Raw genomic sequence first — 26,320 nt, forward strand, 5'->3', positions numbered from 1 at the left:
AACAGTAGAAAAAGTTTATTACTGAAAAGGCATTTAAACATTCCCTTTTAAACTGGCAGACAATCACGTCTGATTTTCATGAGTGATCTGGTCACCACAAGCTCTTTCCACTGCCTTGTGGCTCCACAGACAGTGTTCAGCTCCTCAGCTTTGTGCTCAAATACAAGAATATTTCAGTGTTGTAGTCTTCATGAAAATCATAGAAAAATCATTGAAAAGCATTCCAGAGCACTTCATCCATTTACTACTTAAGTAGGAAAGCCTTGGATTGATAACATTCACAAATGAAATACTTTTCTAACATGGAACTTTCTACAGATATGAATAATGCATCATCAACGATCACTTGCGTAAGAGGAGATTCAATAAATAACAAGGCTGCTCCAAATATTGTGGAACGGCACAGAAAAAGTCACATTTGGCATGTCATAACCAGCTTTATATTAGTCTATTTACAGTGCTGCAGGAGATTTTTGCAGAGGTGACAAACTGTCCCTAAGAAAGTTGTCTGGGTAAAAAACGTTGCCCGTAGAGCAGGGGTCCCCATTCCCAGTCCACGAGGGCAAGTGTCCCTGCAGGTTTTAGATGTGTCCTTGATCCATCACAGCTGATTTAAATGGATAAATTACCTCCTCAACATGTCTTGAAGTCCTCCAGATGCCTGGTAATGAACTAATCTTGTGATTCAGGTGTGTTGACCCAGGGTGAGATCTAAAACCTGCAGGACACCGGCCCTCGTGGACTGGGATTGGGGACCCCTGCCGTAGAGAAACAGGTCAGGGTGTGATGCAGTAGCAAATAGAAAAGAATTGCAGCTCAGTTCCAGATGCCCCATTCAGTGATTGAGAAACTATCAAGAATCTAGAGCAGACTAACCTGAATACAAGCCTGCAGGAAAATCTGCACACTAGCAGATTCTATCAGCTTCCAAATAGTAGAAAATGTTGTGCTGATGCTGTTTTTTCTATAGCTGACTAATCCCAGGGTTAAATATTAACTTAATTTATAATTAACTATAAATGTCACATTGACAAAAGCCATGGATGTTATCCCACGGCTGCTTATCAGTGAACAGGTAGTGTGTCTCTGCACAAGCCTGCTAACTGCCGTCTACGAGTTAAAAGCAAGACTGACATTAGAAAGAAGGATGACCCCGTCCTCCAATACAAACGTATTCAGCAGTAATGTTCCTCAGTCCCGTGCATTCAGCCCCAGTTTGTGCTCTCAGCAGCTCAGCCAGCAGGTTCCACCTTCCAGGAGTTTTCAGGAACTTTACACAATCAATATTTTTCTTTATATTTGGTGCTAAAACACTTCCCACTATGGAATTCACAGCCTGGCCACTGGTGCTAATTTTATGACTGAGCTTCTGAGCTACTCATTCAGCAAGTCTTTTACCCCCATACTACCTATTATCCCGTTTTTCCTTGGAATACCTATAGTGTCTTCCCAGGATGCTGAAATGTTTATCCCTGCAGAAAACCCAACAAGGCAGAAGAGAGCAGTAAGGAATGTACAAACTGGCTATGAGTATGCTCCAGCTGGAAAACACAGGTTATATTTTATTATGGTGCCCACAGAGGTCATGTGATCAAAGAAAATGTTTGTGCAAGTCTGTGATTGGATCAATAAATTAAGAACAGAAAGCTCAGTGGCCTAATAAACAGATCCAGAATCCCATTAGCTTAGCCTTCCCAGAGTGAAGATTTCCAAAATGTAGTTTCCTTTATATAGTAATGTTTCACTCCAACACTCATCTGAAGGTGCTGTATTGTAAAAAGCAAAAATATTATGGAGAAGTGCAATGATCCCCCATGAGCAGCAAGAGTGGGGAGGAAGAACTCCTTTTGAACAGGAGGAACGTTCTGGGAGAAGCAGGAGCAACCGTTTGCTGCAACTGATTGGGGGTGAGAGAAAAAAAGGAGCACAGCGAGACCACGAACAGGACAAGGGAAGGACTGACAGCAAAACTTGGATGAGGCAGCTTCAGTATAAAAATGTCCTCACTGCCTTTGATAAACATACACAACCCTGGCAGGAAATGAGGTAAAGCTGCTTTAGGGCCTTCTTGTCCAAGGTGTCTTCCTACAGAGGTAAACACACTGATAAAAAAAATACAATAAATGAGAGAAAGGAGGAGGGAGGGTTTGTGTCTCCCGGTCCATGGTCTTCAGTTCCTCCTGCAGCCGTCTCTCCAGCTCTTCAGTTCTTGTGTGGTTCTGCAAAAGAAGTCAGACAGCGTTGTTTCACTGATCGGTGCAGTCAGGTGAGTTTGCACTGTCAACTATTGTATATAACTGCTGAGCCAGCATTGCTACCATTACATTATATGAATATATGAGGCGATTAAAGGATATACCTCATTGGGGATCAGTCGTACAGATGAGGCTAACAGATGCTCTTTTGCAGCTACTTTTAACTCTGCTCTGTTACAAAGTCAGGTGACTTCTTGTGGTTGTGTGAATAAGTCTGAAATGTCTGTTTGACTCGTCACTTTTCCAACACCCTTGCAAACACGGCTTAACTACGTGATCCGAGCACATACTGTACCTGCCACAGGTCTGCTGTGCTGCTGCAGCTGGCTGCTGAAGAAGCGTTCCCGCCGGGACACCTGCTCATCCCAGGCCTCCCGTATTTGCTCTTTCTCGCCGGGTTCCAAGGTCAGGGTGTGCGGGTGGGCCTCGTCAATGTGGGCCTTCACTCCCTCTAGGCTGTGGGAATATTGCAGTTCCCCACACACCATGCACACCAGCAGCTGGTTGAGTGGGTCATAGTCCATGAGGTAGCGGCTCCTCCACACAGCATCGGAAACAGAATCCTCCTCACTTTCAGCAAACAGCAGCTCTGACTCATCTGAGAAGGCAGTTAGAGAAGAGTTTGTTTTTGGTTACTTTCACTATTTTATGTGCATTCCTTCAAGTTCAAAGTGACATACTTTACCTTCGATTGGCGCTGTGTAATCCGAGTATGTAAAGGATGCCGAGTCCACTGAAGAGCTGTGAAGGGAGATTTTTGTGTGTTATCCTGAATGTTGATGATGCTGATGTCAAAAGAAAGCGAGCAAAAGAAATCTCTCACCTCATTAGATGTTCTGACTCCTCAGAAGAGTTCACCCACTGACCAGGTTCCTATAGATATTAGGCAAAGAGTGAAAAACTAAAGCACAGGCCACGCGCAGTGTTTTTACGTGCTTTTATGAGCTCCCTGAAACAAGGTGAACCTAGACACAAGTCAGACTGGAGAGATGCTTAAGCAGAGTTCCTGTAGTGGTGTTTGTGGTGGTTTTGTCACTTTGACATTATTTTGTGTATTTTTGTAGTTTCTTTCTGGTGCTTTTGTGTCTTTAGGTCATCTGATTTACTTACAAACAAAGGCTTTGGTAAAGAAGCTGGGGGCACGAGTAGACCATTTAGTGATCCATTCATTTTCCACTAGAGTACTAAAGTACTACTCTGTTTCTGTGTCACTGAGAGATCATTCATAGGAATGATGGTATCAGGCTTGTGATAGAAAACCTGCGTTAAAGTCTGACCGATGTTTTTAACCCTCATTTATGTGGGGAACATACTTGATGCTGCTGAAAGGACCCTCTTCAATTTTTAAATTAATTAATTATAAGTGTGAGAATTTTAAAATCTACTGGGAACCAATGTGATGAGAAAGATACTGGTGGTGGACAGTGGTACCCCTCACCCTCCTGGTAGATACAACTATGGTATGATTTTCAGAAAACGTCACCTCTGATGTCTGACGTTCAGGTTGAAGTCATGAGATTTGAACTCACTGAAGATTTTTAGCAGATACACCTATCATATCAATTTGAAAGTTCTATGTCGTTTTGTTCTCGAGGCTGTGTTACGAGTCTGACTGCAGCATTTTGTAATTGTTTGGAGGCATGACAAAGATGATTTGTCATAAATAACAAAGATGACAAAGATGATTTGTCTAAACTGGTAAAAGGGCGTTACAACAGGTGCAATGACACAAACGAACAATTTGCTCTAGTTCAAAGAACGAGGCTCGTATTTTAAAAATGTTCCTTAAAAGAAAGTAAAAGGAACGTGAGTACATTTTATATGTAAGTCAAAGTTCAGCGAGGAATCAAATACTACACCGAGATTACGAACGCTGGTCTTTGAAGATGAGCAAAAGAAATCAATCACGTGACTGAATCTTAAATGTATTTCAAGTGGAGCTGTAATCATGGCCTCAGTCTTGTCGGAATTTAAAACAAGACACTTATTGGAGTCCCAGTCACTACTCCGGGATAAACAGCCAACCAGGGTGGGCAGCCTATTTGGCTGGTGAGGCTTAAAAGATGGCATAAAAAGGATAAGAAAAAAAGACTGAATGATAAAAGGAAAATATCAGTGGACCCAGGATTGAACCTTGTGGAACCCCACGGGTTAATCAAGCAGTGTACGAGGAGAACTCGCACACCCTAACCAAGAAGGTCCTTCCAGATAAATAAGAAGAAAACCAGTCTGGTGCCGAACCACAAATGCCAGCTAAACCTTGAGCATATTAAGTATAATATAATGGTCAGTAGTATGTAATATGAATAAAATAATCATTACATGCCTGTAAGCTAAAAAAACAAGCTGTTTATGTAACTGTGCAACTCTCACCTCTGTCTGTAGATCCAGGGGAGGCAGCCTAGTCTTCCAGCTGTTGAAGCTTTGGGTGATTCCCTTGTCCCGAACTGCCTTCCTGGCTCTCTGCTCCTTCTTTTTTATCCTCCAGTACTCCCGCTTCCTCCTCAGAAAGTCCTGCTCACTTTCCCCTGGGATGGGCTTTGGAGGAACCATGGTGCTTACTGGTGCCAGCTGGATGGAGGATTGTTTCTTGTGTGTGGGACTCTGAAGGTGAGCAGAGGGGATTTTTAACGGACTTTGAACAAGGGGTTCAACGAGGTGCATGTCAGTACTGGACAGTGGTGGCTTCACAGCAGGGAGGGCGGGGGCTGAGTCTACATCAGTGCTTCTAGATGCTTGTGAAAGCTGTAGAGATTCAGAAACTCCTGCACAGCTGGATACAGCATGTGAAGGGCCAAGTTTGACGCTGCTGTACTCATTGCTGGTGATAGGCAGTCTGACCTGGAGTGTGCACGCTGACTGTTGAGCATTAGATGTTGTTTGGCTAACAACCAGAACGGTAGGGATGCTGGTCACTGAGTCCAGAGGAGGGACAGGTGGTTTGGGCTGGAGGGCTCGTTTTGCTGGAGGACTCACCCCTTTAAGACTGTTGATAATAACAAGCCCCGGAGTCTGAAAGAAGAAAATATGACATGAACAAACGAGTTTCCAGAAACTGAGGCAGATGTCAGGGAACAAGTGTTTGCTCCTAGTTTTAATGGGCCCCCTTCAGATGAACTCCACTTTGTTTTTCCTGTTCAAATACCACGTGCCTGAGAATTTTCTGTCCCAGTGATTCAAGCTTCAGCTGGACTGAGTCAAAGTCAGAACTGAGTCGACTGCAGAAACCAATTTTATATACACAGAGAAATTTAGGTATGTGAAAAAATGCACTCTTTACATGGAGGGCCCCTCTTTTACATAGACACTATGTGCACGTGCTGCTAAACACTCAATAGCTTTCATTCATTTAAGTACTGCTTGGGTTTTCTGCCCATTGCATGAGCTAAATACAAAGTTAGGCTGCACTAGTGGGAAATGGTTCATCTGGTAGCACGCAGCAGATTTCAGTGCCCTTAGTCAAGCTTGTCACTCTACATGCAGATAAAAGGCGTGAGGAAGGAAATCAAATGCAGTCTTCTTTACTTTTAGTGTTGAATTTCTGCCACGCTCAGATCCTGAACACAACATGAAAATTTAGACTTCAAAAGATTGAAATGCTACATGGGTCAGAGCTAGCACTCATTTTTCAAAAACAGTCACATATGAAGATGAATCTCATGATGATGATGATGATGCACAGCTGACATCAGGGGTCATGCAACCAGCGGGACACAACATACTATCAAATATGATCAATATTCGCTATTAGCTACACACGAAAGCGCTGAAACTTCACCTCTGGCAGAAAAAGAGCTCGAGTGCTACTCGTGTTACCTGAATGCTTCTGGAGAAGAGCCCGCTGCTGCACTCCCCCTCTCCGTCTTTCTGCCTGGCCTTTAACTTGGCCCTCTGCTGCCTCTTCATCAGCTTCCAGTACTCCCTCTTCCTCTGCAAGCTGGTCAAGCCGCTCTGCTCCGTCACCACGCTGTTGTACCTCCGCGGTGGTTCGGGGCAGTTGTTCTGTTCTTGTGCCTGATGCTGTTCCTGCTGTTGCTGCTGTGGCTGCAGGTTATCCAGGGTCACGGCTGTGATGTGATGCAGCTTTGGTGGCTCTGGAGAGCAGCAGGTTTTATAGCCGGCTTTTTTAGCGCAAAGCCTCTGGGTTCTGCGTGGTGCTTCCATGGAGGTGTTTACCATGTAGTTCACAGGGGTCTGGGATGAGTGCTCACTGGTACGATGCACACCTACCTCACTGGAAGCAGGAAGAGGTGGAGCTGTCTCACTCACCTGCGATGGGTTCTTGAGTTGAGGGCTTTGTAAACTCGCCTTTGCAGAGACCTTGCTGTCTAGCTCCCAGCTTTTTATCTGCAAAGTGAGGTCAGCAGCAATAGGAGCCGTGTCATCCCTTTCAAAAGACAGCTGAGATAAATTTGGCTTCATGTCTTGCTGTGAAACCTCTTCTATTGTCTCCATTTTAATAGAGTTCTGCTCACTTTTACATTCTGTCACTGTGCTGAGAGATTCTTCCAGGAGCTTCTTCATGGAGGCCACGGCTAGCAGAGTGGCAGTTTGGCTGTCTGCGCTCAAACATGGGTCAGACTCCAGCTGGGGTGCTGGAGGTGGGGAAGTAGGGGGTTTGATATCTGGACAGATGGCTTGTTCTACTGGAGAATTTAGGTCAGCTGCTGGCATGGAGTCACTCTCCTGTTTCATTTCATTTGCATGAGGCAGAAAAAGCACGCTGTTGTTGGAAAGAGGAGGTGCATTTGCTGTAGTGTCGGTGAGATTTCTACTCTGAGGCACAGTGATCAGCGTCCCCTGCTTCTGAGGCTTCCTCCTTTGTAATGCTGCACCGGCCCTAGCATGTAAAACACCCTGTCTCAGTCGGACAGCACGAGCTGCTCTCTGCTCACGCTTCTTTATCCTCCAGTACTCCCTCTTCTTTGCCATCCTCTCCTCCTCCGTCAGCCCCGCATCCAGAGACAGGGCTGACAGCGACGGCGCTCTGCTCGAGATGGTCATTTTCATAACACAACTGCTAACGTTTGAACCTGCTGAATTTTGAGGGCTCTGTGGATGAGTAAGTGTGAGCTGACCCACAGTTTGGATAGTTGATGAGTGCAAATTAGGAACACTTGTGCTTTCGTGCTGAGTCTGTGGTCTAACTGCGAGCAGTCGCGGCAGTTTGTTGGCTGGCTGTCCAGGAGCAGAGACTTTCACCTGAGCTAAACAAAGTGGAGGGGGAGCCGTGTTTATCCTGATGGGAGCAGCACTGCTCAGTTTAGCGTCAGGCGGACACTGTGGTTGTGCCAAAGGAGTGTTTGTAGAAACTACACAAAGCTCTACTTGGCTTTTGTCCTCTGCTGTGCTGTGATCTACAGAACTGTGAGGGATGTTAGCAGTGAGCGTCCCATCCTCTTTGATGAATCCTCCGATGGTCTCTGGGCTGTGAGTGATGGCACTTCCGGTTGACTGCGCCAGCACTCTGGTCTTCCTCATCTCCTCGAGGATTTTCTGGTAACGTTTCACCCTCCTCATCAAAGAATCTCTCTCTTTCAACCGAACCTTTACCTCCATGGACAGCTTAGCTCGCTGTTCGCGCTTTTTGATCCGCCAGTACTCTCTCCGTTTAGCTATTATCTGCTCGGGCGTGTCGTCAGGGTTGATTTTGGGCATACTTCTGGTACCAAAAGCTGAGGGCAGCATTGGGGATTTACACCTTAGACTTCTATGGTTCATTAAGTTTCTCTGTGCTTCGATGAACCTTTGTCTAGGCGTTTTATATCTCGCGATACCCCGGGTAACACCGCAAAGATGACCGTAACTTGGAACCTTTCCCTGAGAGTCGACTGGTTTTTTCACAGATGGAGTATCAGATGTTTGCAGAGCACTTACAACTACAGTTGCTGTCCCACTTTGCAGTTTGTTGTTTTCACTTTTGGCTGATGTAAATGGTGTTTTGACCCGTGTATGACACTGCTTCTGGCTTGCTCCTCTCAAAAGTGACTCTGATGGAAGAACTATGCTTCCCACGTGTCCGGTTTTTGGTGCCGTTAGCCTCTGAAACGTCATCTCTGCACCCTGTGCCCTCTCTCTGGCTTTAGCTAACCTAGCTGCAAGCTTTGCTCGCTGCTCTCGCTTTTTGAGCCGCCACTGTTCCCGACGCTTGGCTGCTCTTTCCTCGTCGGACTCCAGGGAAGCTTGTGCATTGCCAACACCTTTAGCCCTCTGTGTGGTGACCAAGGCACGCTTTGTTCCACTCTGAGGTGGTGAGATGGCTGTTTTGCTCTCTGCTTTAGTGGAAGTGGGGCCGCATGGAGAGGACACGAGAACGAGACCTGTGGGTAAGACTTTGGGCTGAGTGGGTAATACAACCTGTGCCTTATGTTGGTTTCTGGGGACTGATGCACCCTGCATAGACACACATGGCTGAGGTGCTGTTTTACTGGAGCTGCCATTGGTTATTCTGGTCACTCTGACTGGAGGCACTGAGGATACGGTGTTCAGCTGAGTTCCACTGGACACGGGTAAGGAGACGGCTGCGTCCCTTGCTGTCTGACGTTTACCTGCGGCTGTGCTGCCGCTGGCTGATCTGGCAGAGATGGAACACGACACTGGCAACTGAGGCAGACGCTTGTTGAGTTTTACTGTCTGGAGCCACTTCTCCTTTTGGCTTTCAGTGGTTTCACATGACCCATCCCCCAGAGCATTTCTGTGCTTTGACACAGAATTGTATGAATTATCATTACTCTGCAAAGGAGAAGACAAAGCACCTGAGGACTGGGCCAGAGCGGAATTCTCTTCTGCAGGGGCATTTAGCTGCTTTCCTCCCTGGCTGCTGTTGTTGTGTTTGTGCCTTTCCCTCTCCTCTGACAGACGGGCCCGCTGCTCTCGCTTCTTGTTTCTCCAGTACTCTCGCTTTAGGGCGAGCGTGGCATCATCGTACTCCGAGGCCGGCCGGTAACGGTGGGACGTTGAGCCACCTTTACCTTTTGCAGTTGGCATGCTGTTGCCAGGTTAGACAGCCCATCGGTTCTCATCCAACAGCAGTGATTGGCCTTGGTAGCCCCTCAGTCCAGGATCCTATCTGTCATTATCAGCATCATCACGGTTCTGAGCACCTCTTATGCTCTCCGACATCACATTGGTGTGCAGATATCCTGAGGAACAGAAAACAATCTTGCATTAAAATGTGATGAAAATGACCTAAATATTAGGTAATACTTTGTAAAAAAAAAAAACATTAAGCAACAGCAAAACTAACACAAGTTGAAGTCACTTGGATGAGTGACGAAACGTTTCCGATGAACAGAATGAAGACCTTTTTGGGATTTCCTTACCTGGATGATCGAGCATGCATCAAGACAATATTTTTCCACTTTTTAAAACATAATGTGTAGCACCTACTGCTGCTCTAAATTTCAAACTGAGGTTTGCCATTGCTGTTTTAAAGAGTGTATAAGCAGGCAGGTGCGGTGGCCATAGTTAGGTTTGGAAATAACTGCCGGAACCTCTGAAATCCTGGGCTTCAGGATCTATGCTCTTAGCAGTGATTGGAGCCATAGGAATTCCAACATGCTCACTGATCAGTAATGAAACAACAAGCACAACAACATTAACAAGTAGAATACTGTATATAAAACACTACGCACAATAATTCACTTCTATTGTGCAAAGTAATGATAATTAGAATATTAGCGAGGACTGAAGAGTCAAATAGCTATTTACAAAAATGTAACAATTTATGTTTTTTTTAATTTTCACCAAATAAGTTCAACCAAAGTCATTTTATCTGTTGAACTCACATTTGTGTGCCTCACGATTAAATGAAAGTACACGGAGTACACGGAGTAAGGTGGTCTCAGTGGAGCACTGACGTACTCTAAGATCTGTGCGCACTCACTCCAGCAGGATTTCGTGCACCAGTCAGGAGACAATAAATACGGCACAACGCCCACCTCATCTGTCACAACATCTGTGCGGAATCCCGCGTGAAACACGAGTTTCAGTGTAAGATTTCAGGAGATAACTATGAAATAAATGAAATTGCCGTCGTGTGTGGGAGTGCTTCGGCTCCAGAAAGCAGGAAGAAAACAGCGTGTCGCTGTCCCTTTAAAGCTGTCTCTCTCTATCACAAAGTCTATCTGCCATTTTTCTTTATTCTCAGTGTGTTTCAGTCAAACGACACCAGGCCACTCAGCCGAACAACCTACAGCAAAACGCGCAGAGCGGCCGTGGAAAAGCGGTCGCACTAGAGCGGAAATGGTGCCTGGATCGTTGTGTCTCTCAGCGGCACAATGGACAACATCTTCCTGCTCTGGTCCTCGCGGACTGGCGCCTGCCTGCGCGTGAAAGCCGCGAGGACAGGCGCAGATTCGAGCCGCAAAGCCGCGCGCCCGGAAGCACGAGCGACAGAAAACATGCACGTCCGTTACCTTTTAGCGGCACTTAACTTTCCGGGACACTTTGGGGGCGGTTTTGCACAGATATTCTGCCAGGACACTGCAGCTACTTTCCGCCAGTCGTGCTCAGGCTGCCTTGACAACGCTGAAAAGTACCAGGATGTGGGATGCTCGCTGTGTGTGTGTGTCTCTGTGTACATCGAGACAGTAGTGTGCAACGCCCCCTCCTTTCCACGCCACATCCATTCACTGGGTCGCATTATAAGGATTTTACAAACCTGTCACGAGTCCCCCTGTCTGTCTGTCTGTCTGTCTGTCTGTGACAGCAGGCTCTTCCAAACTGAGCCAAAGATAATGCAGTGCCGGGACACGGAGGTCCCGCACAGCTGTTCTCAGTTGGAATAGCTGCACAAAGGTCCATTGATTTATTGTCTTTTTCTACACATGACCTGAATTCATGTGCACACGCTTCAAGCAGGGATCCACTTTTCTACACAACGGCCAAATGAGCATGAGGGAGGGGTTGACGGCCAGTGTTAGGGCGCTGGGGGCCACGGCCCGGTTCCTTTAACGTGGATCCGGTTTGAAAAAACTAAATTGACGTCACAGCAAGATTATAGCTAGGGACTGAATACATTAATTAAATGTGTGTAAATCTTTGTGTTCCAAAGGTGTGAGTTAAGTAGCTGAAACATTTTTCATTTTAATAGCATTAACATCAGTTTAATACTGTTTACAACTGAGGCCATCAAAGTTAATGCATCAGAGGTTTCAGTCGGACTATGTCAGCTCAGACAAGTTTACTTATGGAGAAGGAAGTCATGAACACATGTGCGTTTCAGTCTCTGCGCCGCTGAGCCGAACATCTGCACAGATGTGTATGACGGACCGTGACACATGAAAACAGCACGTGCGGCCCCGGTACAAAGCAGGAGCTGCTGAGGGGCCCCGACTCACCGCCTCGTGGTTAACCGGCGCTCTGCCTTCATGTCGCGGCTGTGGGACAGCAGCAGCAGCAGCTTACCGGTATTAGCGCCTGCTGCTCCCTCTGCCCCCCGGGGTGGGTGTGCATCGTCGAAGCTGCTACTGTCTCTTTAAATTTACCCAGGAGCCCCTTAAGGAGCCCCAGGGGCCCCTAGTCCGGCTCCCCACCCTGAAGACAAGCAAGAGCCTAAAAATTCATGAGTAGAGGCCTGAGCCGAGGCGCCTCCACCGAGCACCGCGGAGCAGCGGCCCTTTTCGCCGGTGGATTTATGATTGTGTGCTTGCATGAAAAGTTAACTTGGCTCCCGTGCGGGGCGCGTGGGGGGACCGCGGAGAGCACGGGCTCCTCGGCGGTGGGCTCGTTATAGAGCGCCTGGCAGATGCGTGTCGAACGCTGCGGAGCGGCGAGAACGTGTTGTTGTTGTGAGGGTGACATGCCCCACGACGGCGACACGACCCACTGAACGAAGCACCGCCAACCACGACTAAAGCGAGAGCAGCGATCCAGTGATGGAAGAGAAAGGAGCGGGGCAGAGGGAGCCCGTGAAGCTCCGCTGTGCCTATCAGCCGGAGCTGCTCTCATTAATAACAAGCGGGCAGGAGGAAACCACGCAGGAGGAGAGCGAGTTAGTAGGTAAAGAGCAAAAAAACACATCTAGTGTTAATTTTCTTGTTTTTGTTCCAACGCTAAGTGGGTCTGCGTGGCTGTCAGAGACACAGCCATTGTCAGGCAGCCAGTTAATCCGTGTCAGGGACAAAGCCATGGAGCAGCATGGCCCCTCCGTCTCTGTGGCTCCTATAAACAAAGGCTCAACTGCACGCAGGCAGCCAGGCGAAGCGCACACTGCTGACACCTGGTGGACAGCGGCGGTACAGGCCGTCTCAGACCTGTCAAAGAGCGGAACAAACGCTGGTCACTGAAGAAGGGACATACAGGGTTATCCTTTGACGTGAGGTGCGAACTGACCGCAGAAATGTCCGGAAGCAAGTTGTGCTTGATTACCAAATGACAGCAGCGACTTTATCTGGAAATTTAAAGCTGAAGCTGTGAGGAACTGAAAGGCTAGCGTTTGTAGCCTGAAAGCATGCCTACCAATGTTAGACCTAACAGTTTACTCACATGATATTTCTGCTGCTTTCTCTCATGTAACCGTTTGGGTTTTTGTAAAGATTGGTATCATTTAAACACACAATTTAAATGTTACCCATCCTCAGTGAGATAGAAATAGACCTGTGTGGACAGCCTTTACCTAAATAACTTCATATTAATGGTGTATGTTGTTTTTATTGGTCTCTGTCAGCTCCAGGGATTTGTTTTTGAGTGTGCCAGTGCAATGCATTGAGTCATACTATTGATTATTTGTCAGATGTGTGATTATTATTGAGTGTGCAGTCTGAAAGAGATAGGAGACTGTAAAGTCGTGCTATGGGAGAATGTAACTCGGCAGCATCATATGCTAGTGTATAGGATGACTTTAGAAATCAAGAAGAGGAAGCCAGTGAACGTAGAGCCAAGGATTGGATGGTGGGGTGATAAAAAAATCCGACATTAGCACAGGTCTGCATTCAAATGTCAGCTATCAACACTTTTAAACTCTGACTTATGAGTGAAAGATTACATCCAGCAGCAGCTTCAACAATTTTAAACAAGTTTTAGCAGCATTTTATATTCTTTGTTTTAGTGATTGCTTAAAAGTCACAGTTCCAATATCAAATCTTCCAGCCTCCTAAAGAATCTTCTCTTACATTCAACATTTTTCACCCATCAGCCATAATGGGTGATTGGGTATTGATGTCACCCTGATGGGTAGGCGGGCGATGTAGACACCCAAGTTTGTGCATGCAGTAGAATAAAGTGGCGTAAGAGCTTCAAATTGATACCATGGGTGTGTCTACGAAAAATCTTGGACGAGTTTGAACCTCAGGAAAACAGAAGAGAATCTTTGGTCCACTCTTGCTTACATCATTGTTTCAGTGTATTGAGATGTGTAGGCATTCATTCATGCACAGCTAACTTAAGGTCCCACCACAGCATTAAAATCACATTGAGGTCTGGAGCAGCACGTTGATCACTGTGTGGTGCGGTCCAGTTTCAGCTCTGGCTGTCAGATTGGTGGCCTCAGGACGCTTTGGTACACAGCAGCTGTACACACTGTAAGATGCTCAGGAAGCTGCAGAACAAGCACAAGTCATCAGCCACACACCACCGCACTGACAGTTGGTGTGAAGTCTTTTTGCTGCTGTGCTGTGTTTGGTTTGTTCTTTACATTATGGGGAAACATCTCCACTTTGATCTTATCTGACTAATCAACATTATTTCAGAAGTCTTGGTTTGTTCAGATGCAGCTTTACAAACCCAATGGCACCATGTTCTTTACACAAGAAGAGCCTTTCTCCTGCTAACTGCTCCAAACAAGTGATACAAGTTCAGCCTTTTTCTAACTGTGCTGTCATAATATGCTAACTGAGGCCTGAAGGCCTGCATGATCTGAACCTGAGGTGAATTTACTGGGACATCCTGGAAAGACTGTAGCATTGTGTTAACACACATCTGAATGCTCCGGATCAGCAGCCTGACAAACACTTCTGCTTTTACAGATGATGCTCAAAGTGCTTTGATTAGTAGCACCTAATGAACCTTTTAATGCCAATGGAAGCAGTGAGGATGTACTTAGGTTTTCACAGGACTTTATTTTTCATGCATTAGCCACCTGCAGCCCACGTCACCCCTACTTCTACATGGACATGAAGAAATCTAATGCAGTTTGTCCCTCGAAGTGACTTTTTTTGTTAGGGAGGATTGATTGTTGTTGAGTTCAGTGTTAAAATAAGTTCTTCAAAAAAGCAAAAACTGATTGAATATGAAGCCAACATGAGCAGAGAGCACAAACATGCTGAGGCTGTGTTAGTTCAGTGAGAGAGTCACAAACTAATGTGTCACTTATGTCTGCAGTTTGATTTTGTTAAATACGAACAAAATTGCGTTCACGTGCAGTTTAGTCTTGTTATACAATATTTTAAATGTTGAAAAACAAACAGAAAACTACATTTTTGAAATATTTGTGGGTGTTTTCTTGTTTTGTGCTACTTAACCACTAAAGTGGCCTCACATGAGACGACAGTGCCAGCAGTGGCCCACAGCTCATTTAAGTCTGAGATCCCTGCTTTAGCAACATGAAGACACTGCTTCAGTTTGCATGTCATGAAACCTGCTGCTCTGATCTGGACTCTGTCTTGTTCTTGTCTGAAGAAGACGGCCTTGCCAATGGCCATGGAGAGGTGGAATCAGAGAGCGGTGTGGTCACGCCTGTCAGGTCACCAGGCACCAGCTACTGGAGCATCACAGAGAGCCCAGATCACCCTCTCCTCCTCTCCCTGGCCCCGGGGCCCTCTGGAGCCAAACCCAGGGTGCAGAGAGCCTCGCGTCCAGGCCTGAGCCGGATTCCAGGCCGTGACCACCGCCGGTACTACCACGAGTACTGGCGCAGCGAGTACCTGATGGACTTTGACCCCCAGAGGCACGGCATGATCTGCATGGTGTGCGGTAGTTCATTGGCCACTCTGAAGCTCAGCACTATCAAGAGGCACATCAGACAGAAGCACCCAGACTCCCTGCTGTGGAGCGCTGCCGACAAAGAGGTGATCCGCTCGGGGTGGGAGAGCCACCTGAGTTTGGGGGGAGGGCAGAAGTTATACAGCCCTGCTTCTGGACCCTCACTTCAGGGAGAAGAGGACACTCGGCACTCAGGTCAACAGACTGGAGGTGAGTTGGTTTAAGTAGACGTTTTTCTCAAACTCAGTATGACTTTATATCATGGCGTGGTCATGTGTGAGGAGGAAGTGATGATGTAATGTTTGATTGGATTGGACTGTTTGAAGGTAGTCCATGTTGTTATTTAATATTGCAGAGAGATATAGCACTCTTTCTTGCCTGACAAAAATAACATTAATAAACACTCACACACACCAGTGAATATGGAGCTGCTATCCCATAATGCTTGGAAAAGCAAACAGGTGAAGCTGAACCACTGACCCTGTGATCCCAGCCGTGCACGGTGGACAAGTGAAAGCTGGGATGAAGCACTTTATACAGCATGCATTTTTCACCCACTCACACAAGCACTTTTTCTACATTAGTGCCTTTTATCTAACACTCAAACACATTCACACACAACTTGGGGTTGTATCTTGCATATTTGGCATGCAGACCAGGGCTCGAACAAACCTGATTCTGATTAGCAGAGGACCTCCTCTACCTCCTGAGCTGCAGCCACCCCGTGTGTTCACAGTAGGTGGCAGAAAGGTGCAGATTGTGGCAGATATTACTTTATGTAAAAACAATGGTTAAATACTGCAAAACGTTTCAAGCAGAATCAGCTCAAGTTCACTCTAAGAGAAAAAAAGATTTAACATTGTGATGCTAGGGAAGTTTCCCAAATGTAAAACTCTCCTAGATTCAGAAAAAGAGTTTCGTGTTTCTTTTAGTTTAGCGGTGTCTTCTTTGCTATCTTGCACATCTGTCTCATCCTGGTATTCTGGAGGAGAAATGCTTTGGGGCCACATTGTTATTAGGACAAAAAGGCAATTTGTCCTGGCTGATTGAAGACATCTATAATAACCATGGTGTAGAATGAACATGTAAACACCTGACGTTGCCCGTCTGCTGGAAACAAAGCTAGTACAGTGCCATAAAGCTAAAAAAGTTGATTTGTACTCATGGCGTTTCGTCTCTACTATAAGCAGAAACTGCAGACCCTGTGACAGCCGAGGAGCAAACCCAGCAGCCCATCAGCCTGACTCCCTGCTCTGTGGAGGGTGAAGCCCCGCAGCCTAAAGAAGAGGAGCAGTACCTGCCCGAGCCGTCAGCGCAGATCTTGGAACGCTATCTGAATGACTCGCTGCATGCCTGGTTCCGTCAGGAGTTCTTGATGGAATATGAGTCTCATGCCGGTCGGCTGCTGTGCATGGTGTGTGGAGCGGTGTTGCCCTCGCTTCACCTGGACCACATAAAGAGCCACCTGCTGGACACCCACCCTAACTCACTGGTGTACAGCTCTGAGGAGAAGCACTGCATCCTTCAGGCCTGGACTCAGACTCACGGTAAGAAGTGCAACACCTCACACACCAACGAGCAAAAGGCAGTGTTGGTATTAAGGAAATGGCTCGTGCAAGTGAAACCAGTAGGAGGTACTGTAGCGACACATTAATTCATCTTATCTCTTGTCACTCATGTCATCTGTAGTCAGGTGGTTAAAGTGGATCAGCAAGGTCAAACGATGAGCAACTAAATCTGATAGGCTGATTAGCACATGATAATAAGTGAGATCATTTTTTTCGATCATTGCTTCCAGGTGATCGCAGTCGTAAGAACGTAATGTCGCCCGTGGTCCTTTTACACTTTCACCGTCTTCTTTTTTCCTTCTCTTTGCTGTGACGTGTTCATGGTTCAGATCCATAAAGCTGTGGTCCCAGTTTGGATCCCAGTGTGTCTGTTAGCTAAGTGTACAGTGTTTACTGTATTTACCAGTGAATAAACCCTGTAATGAGTTTGGCTCTCAGAGCATGTAAATCAACAATACCCCAGTTCAGTTCATCTTCAGACTCCGAAGCATTTACATTAGAAAGAGAGGCCGGGACAGTAAGATGACTAATTCTTTAGCGAGTGTTGGTGTGGAGGAAAACACTGCGTGGAGACAGATGGACACAAACTGGAAATTAAAATTTTATATGTAATTTTCAGATTCATGCCAAACTTGTTTGAGTCAGATGGTTGCACTGGTGCAGACCAGGCTGTTATCGTCATGGTCAGTAAAAGGTTACCAGAGATTAATTTAAGCTTATCATGCTGGTTGGATTCAAACACCAGGTTGTGCTGTATACTGTCTAGGACAGTGGTGTCCAACTCCAGGCCCCGAGGGCCGGTGTCCTGCAGGTTTTAGATGTGTCCTTGATCCATCACAGCTGATTTAAATGGATAAATGACCTCCTCAACATGTCCTGAAGTTCTCCAGAGGCCTGGTAATGAACTAATCATGTGATTCAGGTGTGTTGACCCAGGGTGAGGTCTAAAACCTGCAGGACACCGGCCCCTGAGGCCTGGAGTTAGGGACCCCTGGTCTAGGAGCTCAAAATCAGCCATGATCGCTTTGGTGACATCCACAGAGACCATGAGTCTCCGAGTCAGCCTGAACACAACTGGGATTAGCAACAGAAATGATTGTTTGATGAATATTCTCAAACCAGATCTTCCTGATGAATTCACCTTTGACCCCTGTCAGTAGTCTGTGGTTGGCTGATCATTGAACAGCAGTTCGATGAGACAGTGACAAAGATAAACACCAACATGTTAGACATGTAGCACATTCCATTTCGTCTGACACCATCGACACTTGTTAGCTGAGCATCGAGCTCACTTCACAGTGGCATTCTTCCAAGGTGTGATCGAGGAACATTGATGTATCACTTAACCTGACACACCTGTTACCTGCTGAACTCTTTACTGTGGAGACTGTGACAGGTCACATTAACAACAGCTGCTGTCAGAGTTTTGATGAGAGGTTAACTGTGAGAGAGATGGTTGCATTTAAATGTGCAGGAGGAAGAGCAGCAGTGACTTCATCAGTTAGTTCTCACAGTAGCATCAGTATGGACACTTTAAACTGTCACATGTCACACTTTAGAAGGTTTGTTCCTACGTTACTATCAGGAAACTAAATAATTTAAACTGAAACAGGAATGCCAATAACTCCCATCAAAACTAATGATAAAAGTGCAGCGATGGTGCTGATGGAGGGCAGAGTCAGAGACCCAGCACTCCACCTTTTCTGGCCTTAAATCTATCTCATGCACAACAACTACACATCGAACGTGACCTCTAAAGATGATGGCACGATATGTCACTTGATTTCTCACAGTCCGTGATGCTGTGAAAGTGTGGCTCTCTGTTCTGTAACCTACACTACCGCTCAAAAGTTTTAGAACAATTTTTCCAGTTATTGCAATTCAAGTCATTCAAGTCCAGTGAACAGCTTGAAATAGTACAAATGTAAGTGGTGAACTGTGAACTCTTTGTGCATAAAGCAGTGTTGGACACACTGTGGTACCATACCCTCGTCAGCATCAGCTGAACAGTACTGTACTGCAGGAAGTAGTGTGATGTGAGAAAAAGGCAATGGAAGAGAGACAGACCATCATAACACTTGTAAATGTAGGTCTGTGCTACAGAGAGACTGCAAAGAAAGTCAGGGTGTCAGTGAGTACAGTTTCCTTCACCATCCAAAGGCTCAGAAACAAACTGTGACAGGAAGAGGTCTGCAGACCCAAAGACACAACTGAGTCAGAGGACAAGTTTCTGAGAGTTAACAGCATGTGTGATCGGCGGCTCACAGGACAACAGCTTCAAGCGTAACAGTGGTTATAGTAAGCAAGTCTCAGTTTGAACTGTGAAGAGAAGACTTCGAGCTGCAGGTAGAACGCCAATGCTAAGACGTCAGAATAAGACAAAGAGGTATTATGGACCAAAGAATCAAAGCTTGAAATCTTCAGTTCATCACACAGGATCTTTGTACGCCATCGAGTAGGTAAAGGATGGTTCCACAGTGTGTGGCATCAACTGTCAAACATGGAGGCGGAAGTGTGATGGTCTGGGGCTGTTTGCTGGATCCAGGCTCGGTGACTGTACAGAGTGAGAGGCTCCCTGAACCAAAGCAGCTACCACAGCATTCTGCAGTACCATGTAACACACTCTGGTATGAACCTAGTTGGTCAGGGGATCATCCTACAGCAAGATAATGACCCAAAACATCAGTCCAAGCTCTGCCAGAACTAGCTCAGGAAGAAAGAACAAGACGGTGAGCTTGAAAACATGGAGTGTCCAGCACAGTCTCCAGACTTAAACCCCATCCAGCTGGTTTGGGATGAACTGGACAGAAGAGTGAAAGCAAAGCAGCCTACAAGGTCCACATTTATGGGACCTTCTGCAGCAGATATGGGAGAATATTTGATTTCTATTGTAGAAAGAATGCCACGGCTGTGTTCGGCTGTTATATCTGCCTGAGGGGGCGACTTTCACGAGTTAAAGTTTAGAATACATTTTGGTCTATAAACTGATTCCAATTACTTATTTGTGCTATGCTTTGATTTCAGTGCAATGAGACTGCTTAAATTTGCTATAAAAATTTTGCTGTAAAAACTGGAAAAATTGGGGTATTCTGAATAACTCACAGTTGTCATTTGAACAGACTGATGTAGCCACAATGAGACTGAAACAAATGGATGATTTAATATTAGAAATGCTGTATGTTTCTGTGCCCTGTAGCAGAAGAAGCGGAGCACTCAAACAAATCAGAGACCAACACCAAAGATGGCGCTGTGGGGCTCTTCTCTGAGGACGTGGAAACCATCCAGATCAACACTGACGTGTACACGGAGGGCGACGGCACTTTAATTCAGGACACTTGTCTTATTGGTGAAGACGGCGGTGTCGGAGTTCCCCAGCAGGCTCTGCAGCCCTTCCGGCAGCCTAAGAAGAGGAGGCTACACGGGGGCGACCCGTGGCGGCTGCGTCTGGACTATCTGGTGGCCTACGGGCCCCAAGGCCAGGGCATGTTCTGTATGGTGTGTTCTCAGGTCCTGCACGAAACCAAGGTTAGCAGCTTCCGCCGCCACATCCAGGAATGTCACCCAGAGACCACAACCCTGAGCCGACAGGAAAGGGAAGCCATGGCTGCAGCCTGGACCAAAGATTACCCCAGTGAAGGCATGCAGATACAAGATGGTGAGAAGCTTTCACTGCTACACGTCTCTGTAAAGCTGTAAACTTCTTAGTAGTATTTTTCAACAATATCAGGCCTTTTTAGAAAGTTTGGTGGTTTCATATTTTTCATGTTTTATAAGTCAGCTTTGTCAGCTGCTGCTGACATCCACAGTGAAAAGTGTCAGTGGAACACAACACATCCCCACTCAAAGAGGCAAAAAAGCACCTTACTGCTGTGTTAAGAGTTGTTTGTGTTTGTTTGGCTGGTCTTTTTAGCATCCTCACTTACTATTTAGCCTGAGAAAATAGACATTTGTACATATACCATGTTTTCCGCACTATAAGGCGCACTTAAAATCCTTTAAGAAAACTAAACAGCAGTGACGTTTGTAGGGTTACGGAAGTTGGACTAGCTGGTATATAATGATGTGCTACGTGATCGCTAGCTAAACAGCTATGTTAGCATAGCATAAACACAGTGAAGCTGGAGGATGAACGCTAACTTATTTCCACTGATAAAAGTTAACGTGAGGGTTCCCGATGGTTAGAGACAAATGCAATCGCCTGGCAGGATGCTGTAAATGGACCAAACATCAGTCAGGAGAACAACTGAGATAATCCATCCACAATACAGGTTAGTCATTAATATACTGCAACAACATGGGAATAGAGCAGCTGCCAGAGAATTCAACATTAATGAATCAATGGTACTGAAGTGGAGGAAGCAAGAAGAATGAGTTGAGTAAAGTTTGATTTATCTGTTTTGTTTTGCTTAATGCGCCTTATAGTCCGAAAAATACGGTAAATCTCAGCATCTCACAATTATCTGTAGAGTCCAGCCGATACTGACATTTCACAGCTGATACAGCCAGTAAAAGATCCCACAAGAATTACAGTGTAGGCAGGAAGTTAGCTAATGTAGCAGATAAATCTGTTAAACAACGTGACCTTTGTTAGGAATGTTGTTCTGTTAGGGTTTTATTGAAAAATGAATAGAATAGAATAGAATGCCTTTATTGTCACTATACAGTCGTACAATGAGATACAGAGCATCTCCTACTCAGTGTAAACATGCTGGGGGGGGGGGTACAGTTCTGCAGTGCTATGTATATATGGACAGTATAACATAGGGAAAAAGATATATATATATATATATATATATATATATATATATATATATATATATATATATATATATATATATATATATATATATATATATATATATATATATATATAATATAAAATGTACAATATACAAGCCGTATTTTTAAGGAAGAAGAAAAAAAAGAAAGTAATATGTAATAAATAGTAATAATAATAGAAGATGATAGTTTGCTTGTTTATTAAGTCTCCAGCAATCTAATGGTAGTTTTCTAACCTTACTGACCACTGAAAGCACTTTTGTCTACAAGTCACAGTTTAACCATACATTCATTCAGCATGTGAAGAGTTTAAAGTGTATAAATTAATCTGTGTCACATGCAGGCACAGGGAGAACTTATGGGGTCCTGGCTCGGTCAAACCAGGCGGGAGTGCTAATCGCATAGCGTGTATTAACATAGTTTGTTTGCAACTTACCGTGAAGACGCCATTTGACTCAGCACTGTGAGTGTTTAGAAAGGCTAGAAGAGTGCTATCAGGTACAGCAAGCAAAGACACTAACGTGTGACTTGATTTTGTGGTGGAACAAGGCAAGAATCTAGCATCCTCTCCTCTCACTTATAATTTTTTTCCACAGAAATCAACCCCAGTGAAGTTGATGTCCTCAGTACCGCAGGAGAGACAAATGAAGATGCCTCCCCTGATGTCAAAATACCCAGCAAACAGGTGATAAAGGAGGAAGGTGTGGGCGAAGGCAAGGGCAAATCAAAGGATGGCGGCGCTGCAAACACACCTTCTCGTCATGGTCATTACCCCGGGAAGGACCAGAGGAGGAACTACCAGGTGCGCTGGCGGACGGATTACTTGATGGATTACGACTGTAGGAGGCACGGGCTGATCTGCATGGTGTGTGGAGCCACTCTGGCCACACTGAAGGTCAGCACTATTAAAAGGCACATTCAGCAGGTCCACCCTCACTCGCTGTATTTCAGCGCAGTGGAAAAGCAGCAGGCCCTGCAGAGCTACAACCAGACTGCCCTGCATTTCATCCATTCTGATGACTGCTTTTCACCCCGGGACCATGGACATGCTGAGCTGGCCCCCACTTCAACACACTTGGACACTTAGGAAGGGCTTCTGTCTGTTGCTCCTCACATGACTTCAGAAACAGCCCTCCTTGTTTTCTTGAAGGGAAATTCAGGTATTTGTAATTTGTAAAAGACTGCAATTTCCCTTTAAGTCTGCATCTGGGAGTACTGCTGTGGCTAAAGGACAATAACGGGTGCCACGCGGGAATCGACAACAATACAAATATCACGCAGCCTAAAAACAAAATCAAAGTGCAGCCACTCATTTGAAACTAAAGCTTTTTTGCACATCGCCTGTTTTACCTGAGGACCTCACAAGATTTTTGGAAATTATTGCTTTAGATGTACAAAATGTATGTTTTGCTGATGTATTTATTTCCTAGCCTTGTATCTGTTGGTACTTTAAATATAAATCAACATGAACCCAAGTGGGTGGTCCTCTGGAGCACTCGGATAATATCTCTGAATCTGCGGACACAAACTGTAGAGTAATGCTAAGATACTTTTTAAAAGTAATGTATAGAAAAATGACATGGGGCTCATGCTTTTTGTCCAGTCACATTAGCCACATTCACTGCTAATGTGGCTAACACTGAACATAGATGGATCTTCTTATTGTTGGGAGACTTTCACTTTTCACATCCCAAGAATTGATGCAGGGTTCTCTTTGGCAGCCAACAACAAAACATTTCTGCTTTGCTTCTCGATAAAATATTGTAATGTGTCAGTTAGCAGAAGCAGCTCTAAAAAAGAAATAACGATGAGCTGCTAGGCAGCTAGCTGCATGTGAATTTATTCTGCTCCTTGGGCTTTGTGGGCGTACCAAACTAGCTGCTAATGTGCTAATATGCCAGTTTTGTTCAAATTTGATGGGGTCCCCAGGTACAGGCGCATACAGAGCAGCATTTATGATGGCAACATTTAACAGCCAAGGCTAATAGTTATGTTTATGTCAGAATCATAGCAATGCATGGACTTAATATTTTGTCAAGGTTGACATGTCATCAAGGCAAGATATTAGCTGCAACTGCTCCTCTGGAGAATAAAGTGCCCCACAAAAGAACTGAAAGTAATGGGACAGGCTATGTCTTTAATAACCTTTTGCCTAATTAGCAAGCTTGCTAACTGGCAGGTAGCAGTTGTCTACCAGTTAGCATAGCGGCACTGTTACGCTTGATGTTCTGATTCCTGTCCTCCAAAAAGGAAAGCTTTACTGAATGCTGAAAGCTTCGAGTTTAGTGTAAACACAACAAAGATTTCCAGTGAAAACATCCCAACGTGGCAACAAACTCGCAAATTCCACTTTGAGGTCACCAGGCTACCCTCTTCCTGGGCTAGCTAGCTCGCAGACAGAATTAGCAGTTCATGTTGTGCGTCTCATGTGGGCTAGTTCAGGAAAAACAGAAATAACTCTCTGGTCTGAATCAGTGTGGAATATTTAAACACTGATACTCGTTCATGTATTTCACAGCAGACGTTAGCTTGTCAGAGGAGGAAAAGGTCAGGCAAGCTCAGAGAGGACTTCTAATACCAATGCCCTATTTTGCATTTCTACAGAAAGGCATTCAGATATGCAATAAAATATAATAACTTAAAAAAATGCTTGATCTCGCCACAAAGTTTCATGATGCTCAGCAGTGCTCGCTAACAAAGGGGTGAGCAAGTTGCTGACTGAGTGGAGATGAGCCATTGGTTTCCCTGCTACAAGTCAAAATGTTTGTTCCTTCGATACCCAACGAGTATCTGGACTTAAGCACTTATGGCACGGTGAACTCCTGGAAATGTGGCATTGTGGGGGCCTGAGTCTTCTCTCAGGAAGTAAGAAACAGAGTGCTCAGTGAGGCGAGCAAGAAAACGGAGTCAAATTTAAGACAACTCAGCACTTTGTCCCCTGAAATGTACTAAACCCCAAATGTCCTCGTGTGCATCCAATAGAATGAGACTATGTTTGATGTTATTGCTGAAGACAATGAATGGCAGCGTGCAGTCACTGGGTTCACATCACTCCAGTCTATTTAATCTCTTGTTTACAGAGGAGGAAGAGGAGGCCCTCTTCTCACTTATCCTCAGCATTTGGCATCAACATCAGCCTGAATCATTTTGTTAGCTAAAAGCTGTACAAAAATATGTAAATATGAATGATTATTTCTTTATATGAGCACTTTGATGCAGCCTGGTTTCTACAGTCCGTTTGTAATTATATCCAGTTTTTCTACTTTATTCCAAACAGCGTCATTCTTCAACACTTGGAGCGAAGCTTGTTGAACTTCTGCCTTCACTTTGAAACCTTTGCTCCCGCTCTGGTACCGCTTCATATTTTTCATTCACTGTACAAAGTTTATGCAACGAAGAAAACTGAAGATGAATTATTTGGAAAAGAAAAGTCGGCCATAACCAGTTCTTCACCTGGAAATTATACCTCAGGGATTTTGTTGTCATCGACAGCCCTTTCACATAATCGTTCTCACCTTGTAGGCTGTCGATGTACTGATGGAAGAGTCAGGATTGGTTGTACAGGTGGGAGAAATATGAGAACGTGGGCCACTGTTTAAAGAAAACAGAAGTCTAAAAACGTTACTTTTTTATTGTATTTTTAAGAAGTTGTGCTTTCACAAAAAGTTGGATTTTTAAGGGGAAAAAGTCATGTTTTAAGAAAAAGTCACGTTAGAATCTCATAGAATTTTACAATTGTGAGCAAAAAAACATATATGAAAAACGTATGATCAGTTTATTAGATACACTCTGCTGGTGCTGGGTTGCACTCTTACATCATCCAGCTGCCGCCCCACAGTGGACGCTGTGGAGTGAACTCGAGAAAGCAGTCTGAGGTGATTTGAGGTTTGTGGCATGGTGTGATAACCTGCAGCCATCAGAAGATGATTAAACCAGGTCAGCAGCAGTACTCAGGAAGGCTGTGGTGTTTAAACGATGCTCAGCTGGTACTTAGGGCTCCACAGTGTGCCACCAAAAGAACGCCCACACTTTAATACCGGCACACAGAGCCTGGCCCACTGCTGCAGGCCACGACGGCTCCATGCTGTCACTGTGGTGAAATTCGGACACTATCATCTGTATATTGTAGCAGAAATAAAAACTCATCAGGGTGTTTTTGCAAACTTCTGTCGTCCAGGTTTGGTGAGTGAACCGTAGCCTGCTGTACTTGGCTGAGCAGCACCTGGTCTAGTCTCCTGCTGCTGCTAACGTGTCGTGTGTTTTCTCCTTTTTCAGACCGTTCTCTGTTAACCTAGATACGGTCGTAGAGGAAAGTCTTGTGATTGGCTGTTAATGAGCCGTCAAACAGGTGTACCAAATGAAGTGGTCAGTGAGTGTATGTTTATTGTGACATATTCTACACCTAAAGCAGAGAATATGACTTCATTCTCAAAAACAACTTGTAAACCACGATGATGTTCGTTGTTTTCCCCTTTAAATGCTACAGTGTGTGGTCAGCGGCTCCATTCCTGTCACACTCTCTACAAATGATTTCATTTTTTGCATTAGAGCAGGTCTAACCATGGCTCTGATAAAGTTTTGACACAGCACTTATATTTTAAATTGAAGTGAGTTGCAGTGAAAAGAATCAGAGGCTCATTTAAGTGAGACATGATGCACTTGATTGGATGTGTGTGTTTACTGTGTTTGTGGGGGGAGGAGCTTCTCCTCCTTTATGTTCTCATCACCTTTCATCTGTAAATGGTCGACATGTGCATTCTCTCCTCTGTGGTCTTTGAATAAATACTCATTACCACG

At 45.2% G+C, this 26,320-nt stretch overlaps 2 protein-coding genes across 8 annotated transcripts; one reads left to right on the top strand and one right to left on the bottom strand.

Moving 5' to 3' along the window:
- si:dkey-28a3.2 (uncharacterized) lies at positions 1-10,910 on the bottom strand. 3 transcript variants are annotated; one of them, XM_005463392.4, is made up of 8 exons: positions 10,673-10,910; positions 6,072-9,397; positions 5,232-5,267; positions 4,629-4,859; positions 3,079-3,128; positions 2,941-2,996; positions 2,551-2,853; positions 1-2,219 (listed from the first exon to the last, which is right to left on the bottom strand). In XM_005463392.4, the coding sequence occupies exons 2-8, from the start codon at positions 9,240-9,242 to the stop codon at positions 2,203-2,205; spliced, it is 3,864 nt and encodes a 1,287-aa protein (XP_005463449.2). In that variant the 5' UTR covers positions 9,243-9,397; positions 10,673-10,910; the 3' UTR covers positions 1-2,202. The 3 variants fall into 3 exon arrangements, with proteins under 3 accessions (XP_005463449.2, XP_005463447.2, XP_019204573.1); XM_005463390.4 differs by having other exon boundaries at positions 4,629-5,267; positions 10,673-10,899; XM_019349028.2 differs by lacking the exon at positions 10,673-10,910 and adding an exon at positions 10,043-10,666 and having other exon boundaries at positions 4,629-5,267.
- On the top strand, positions 7,628-26,320 carry zfta (zinc finger translocation associated). 5 transcript variants are annotated; one of them, XM_025904346.1, is made up of 5 exons: positions 7,628-7,754; positions 14,877-15,386; positions 16,364-16,723; positions 19,941-20,399; positions 22,120-26,320. In XM_025904346.1, the coding sequence occupies exons 2-5, from the start codon at positions 15,122-15,124 to the stop codon at positions 22,608-22,610; spliced, it is 1,575 nt and encodes a 524-aa protein (XP_025760131.1). In that variant the 5' UTR covers positions 7,628-7,754; positions 14,877-15,121; the 3' UTR covers positions 22,611-26,320. The 5 variants fall into 5 exon arrangements, with proteins under 5 accessions (XP_025760131.1, XP_025760130.1, XP_005463452.1 ...); XM_025904345.1 differs by having other exon boundaries at positions 7,634-7,754; positions 14,874-15,386; XM_005463395.4 differs by lacking the exon at positions 7,628-7,754 and adding an exon at positions 11,534-12,257 and having other exon boundaries at positions 22,120-26,062.

The sequence above is a fragment of the Oreochromis niloticus genome, linkage group LG3 (assembly GCF_001858045.2).
Source record: "Oreochromis niloticus isolate F11D_XX linkage group LG3, O_niloticus_UMD_NMBU, whole genome shotgun sequence".
NCBI lineage: Eukaryota > Metazoa > Chordata > Actinopteri > Cichliformes > Cichlidae > Oreochromis > Oreochromis niloticus.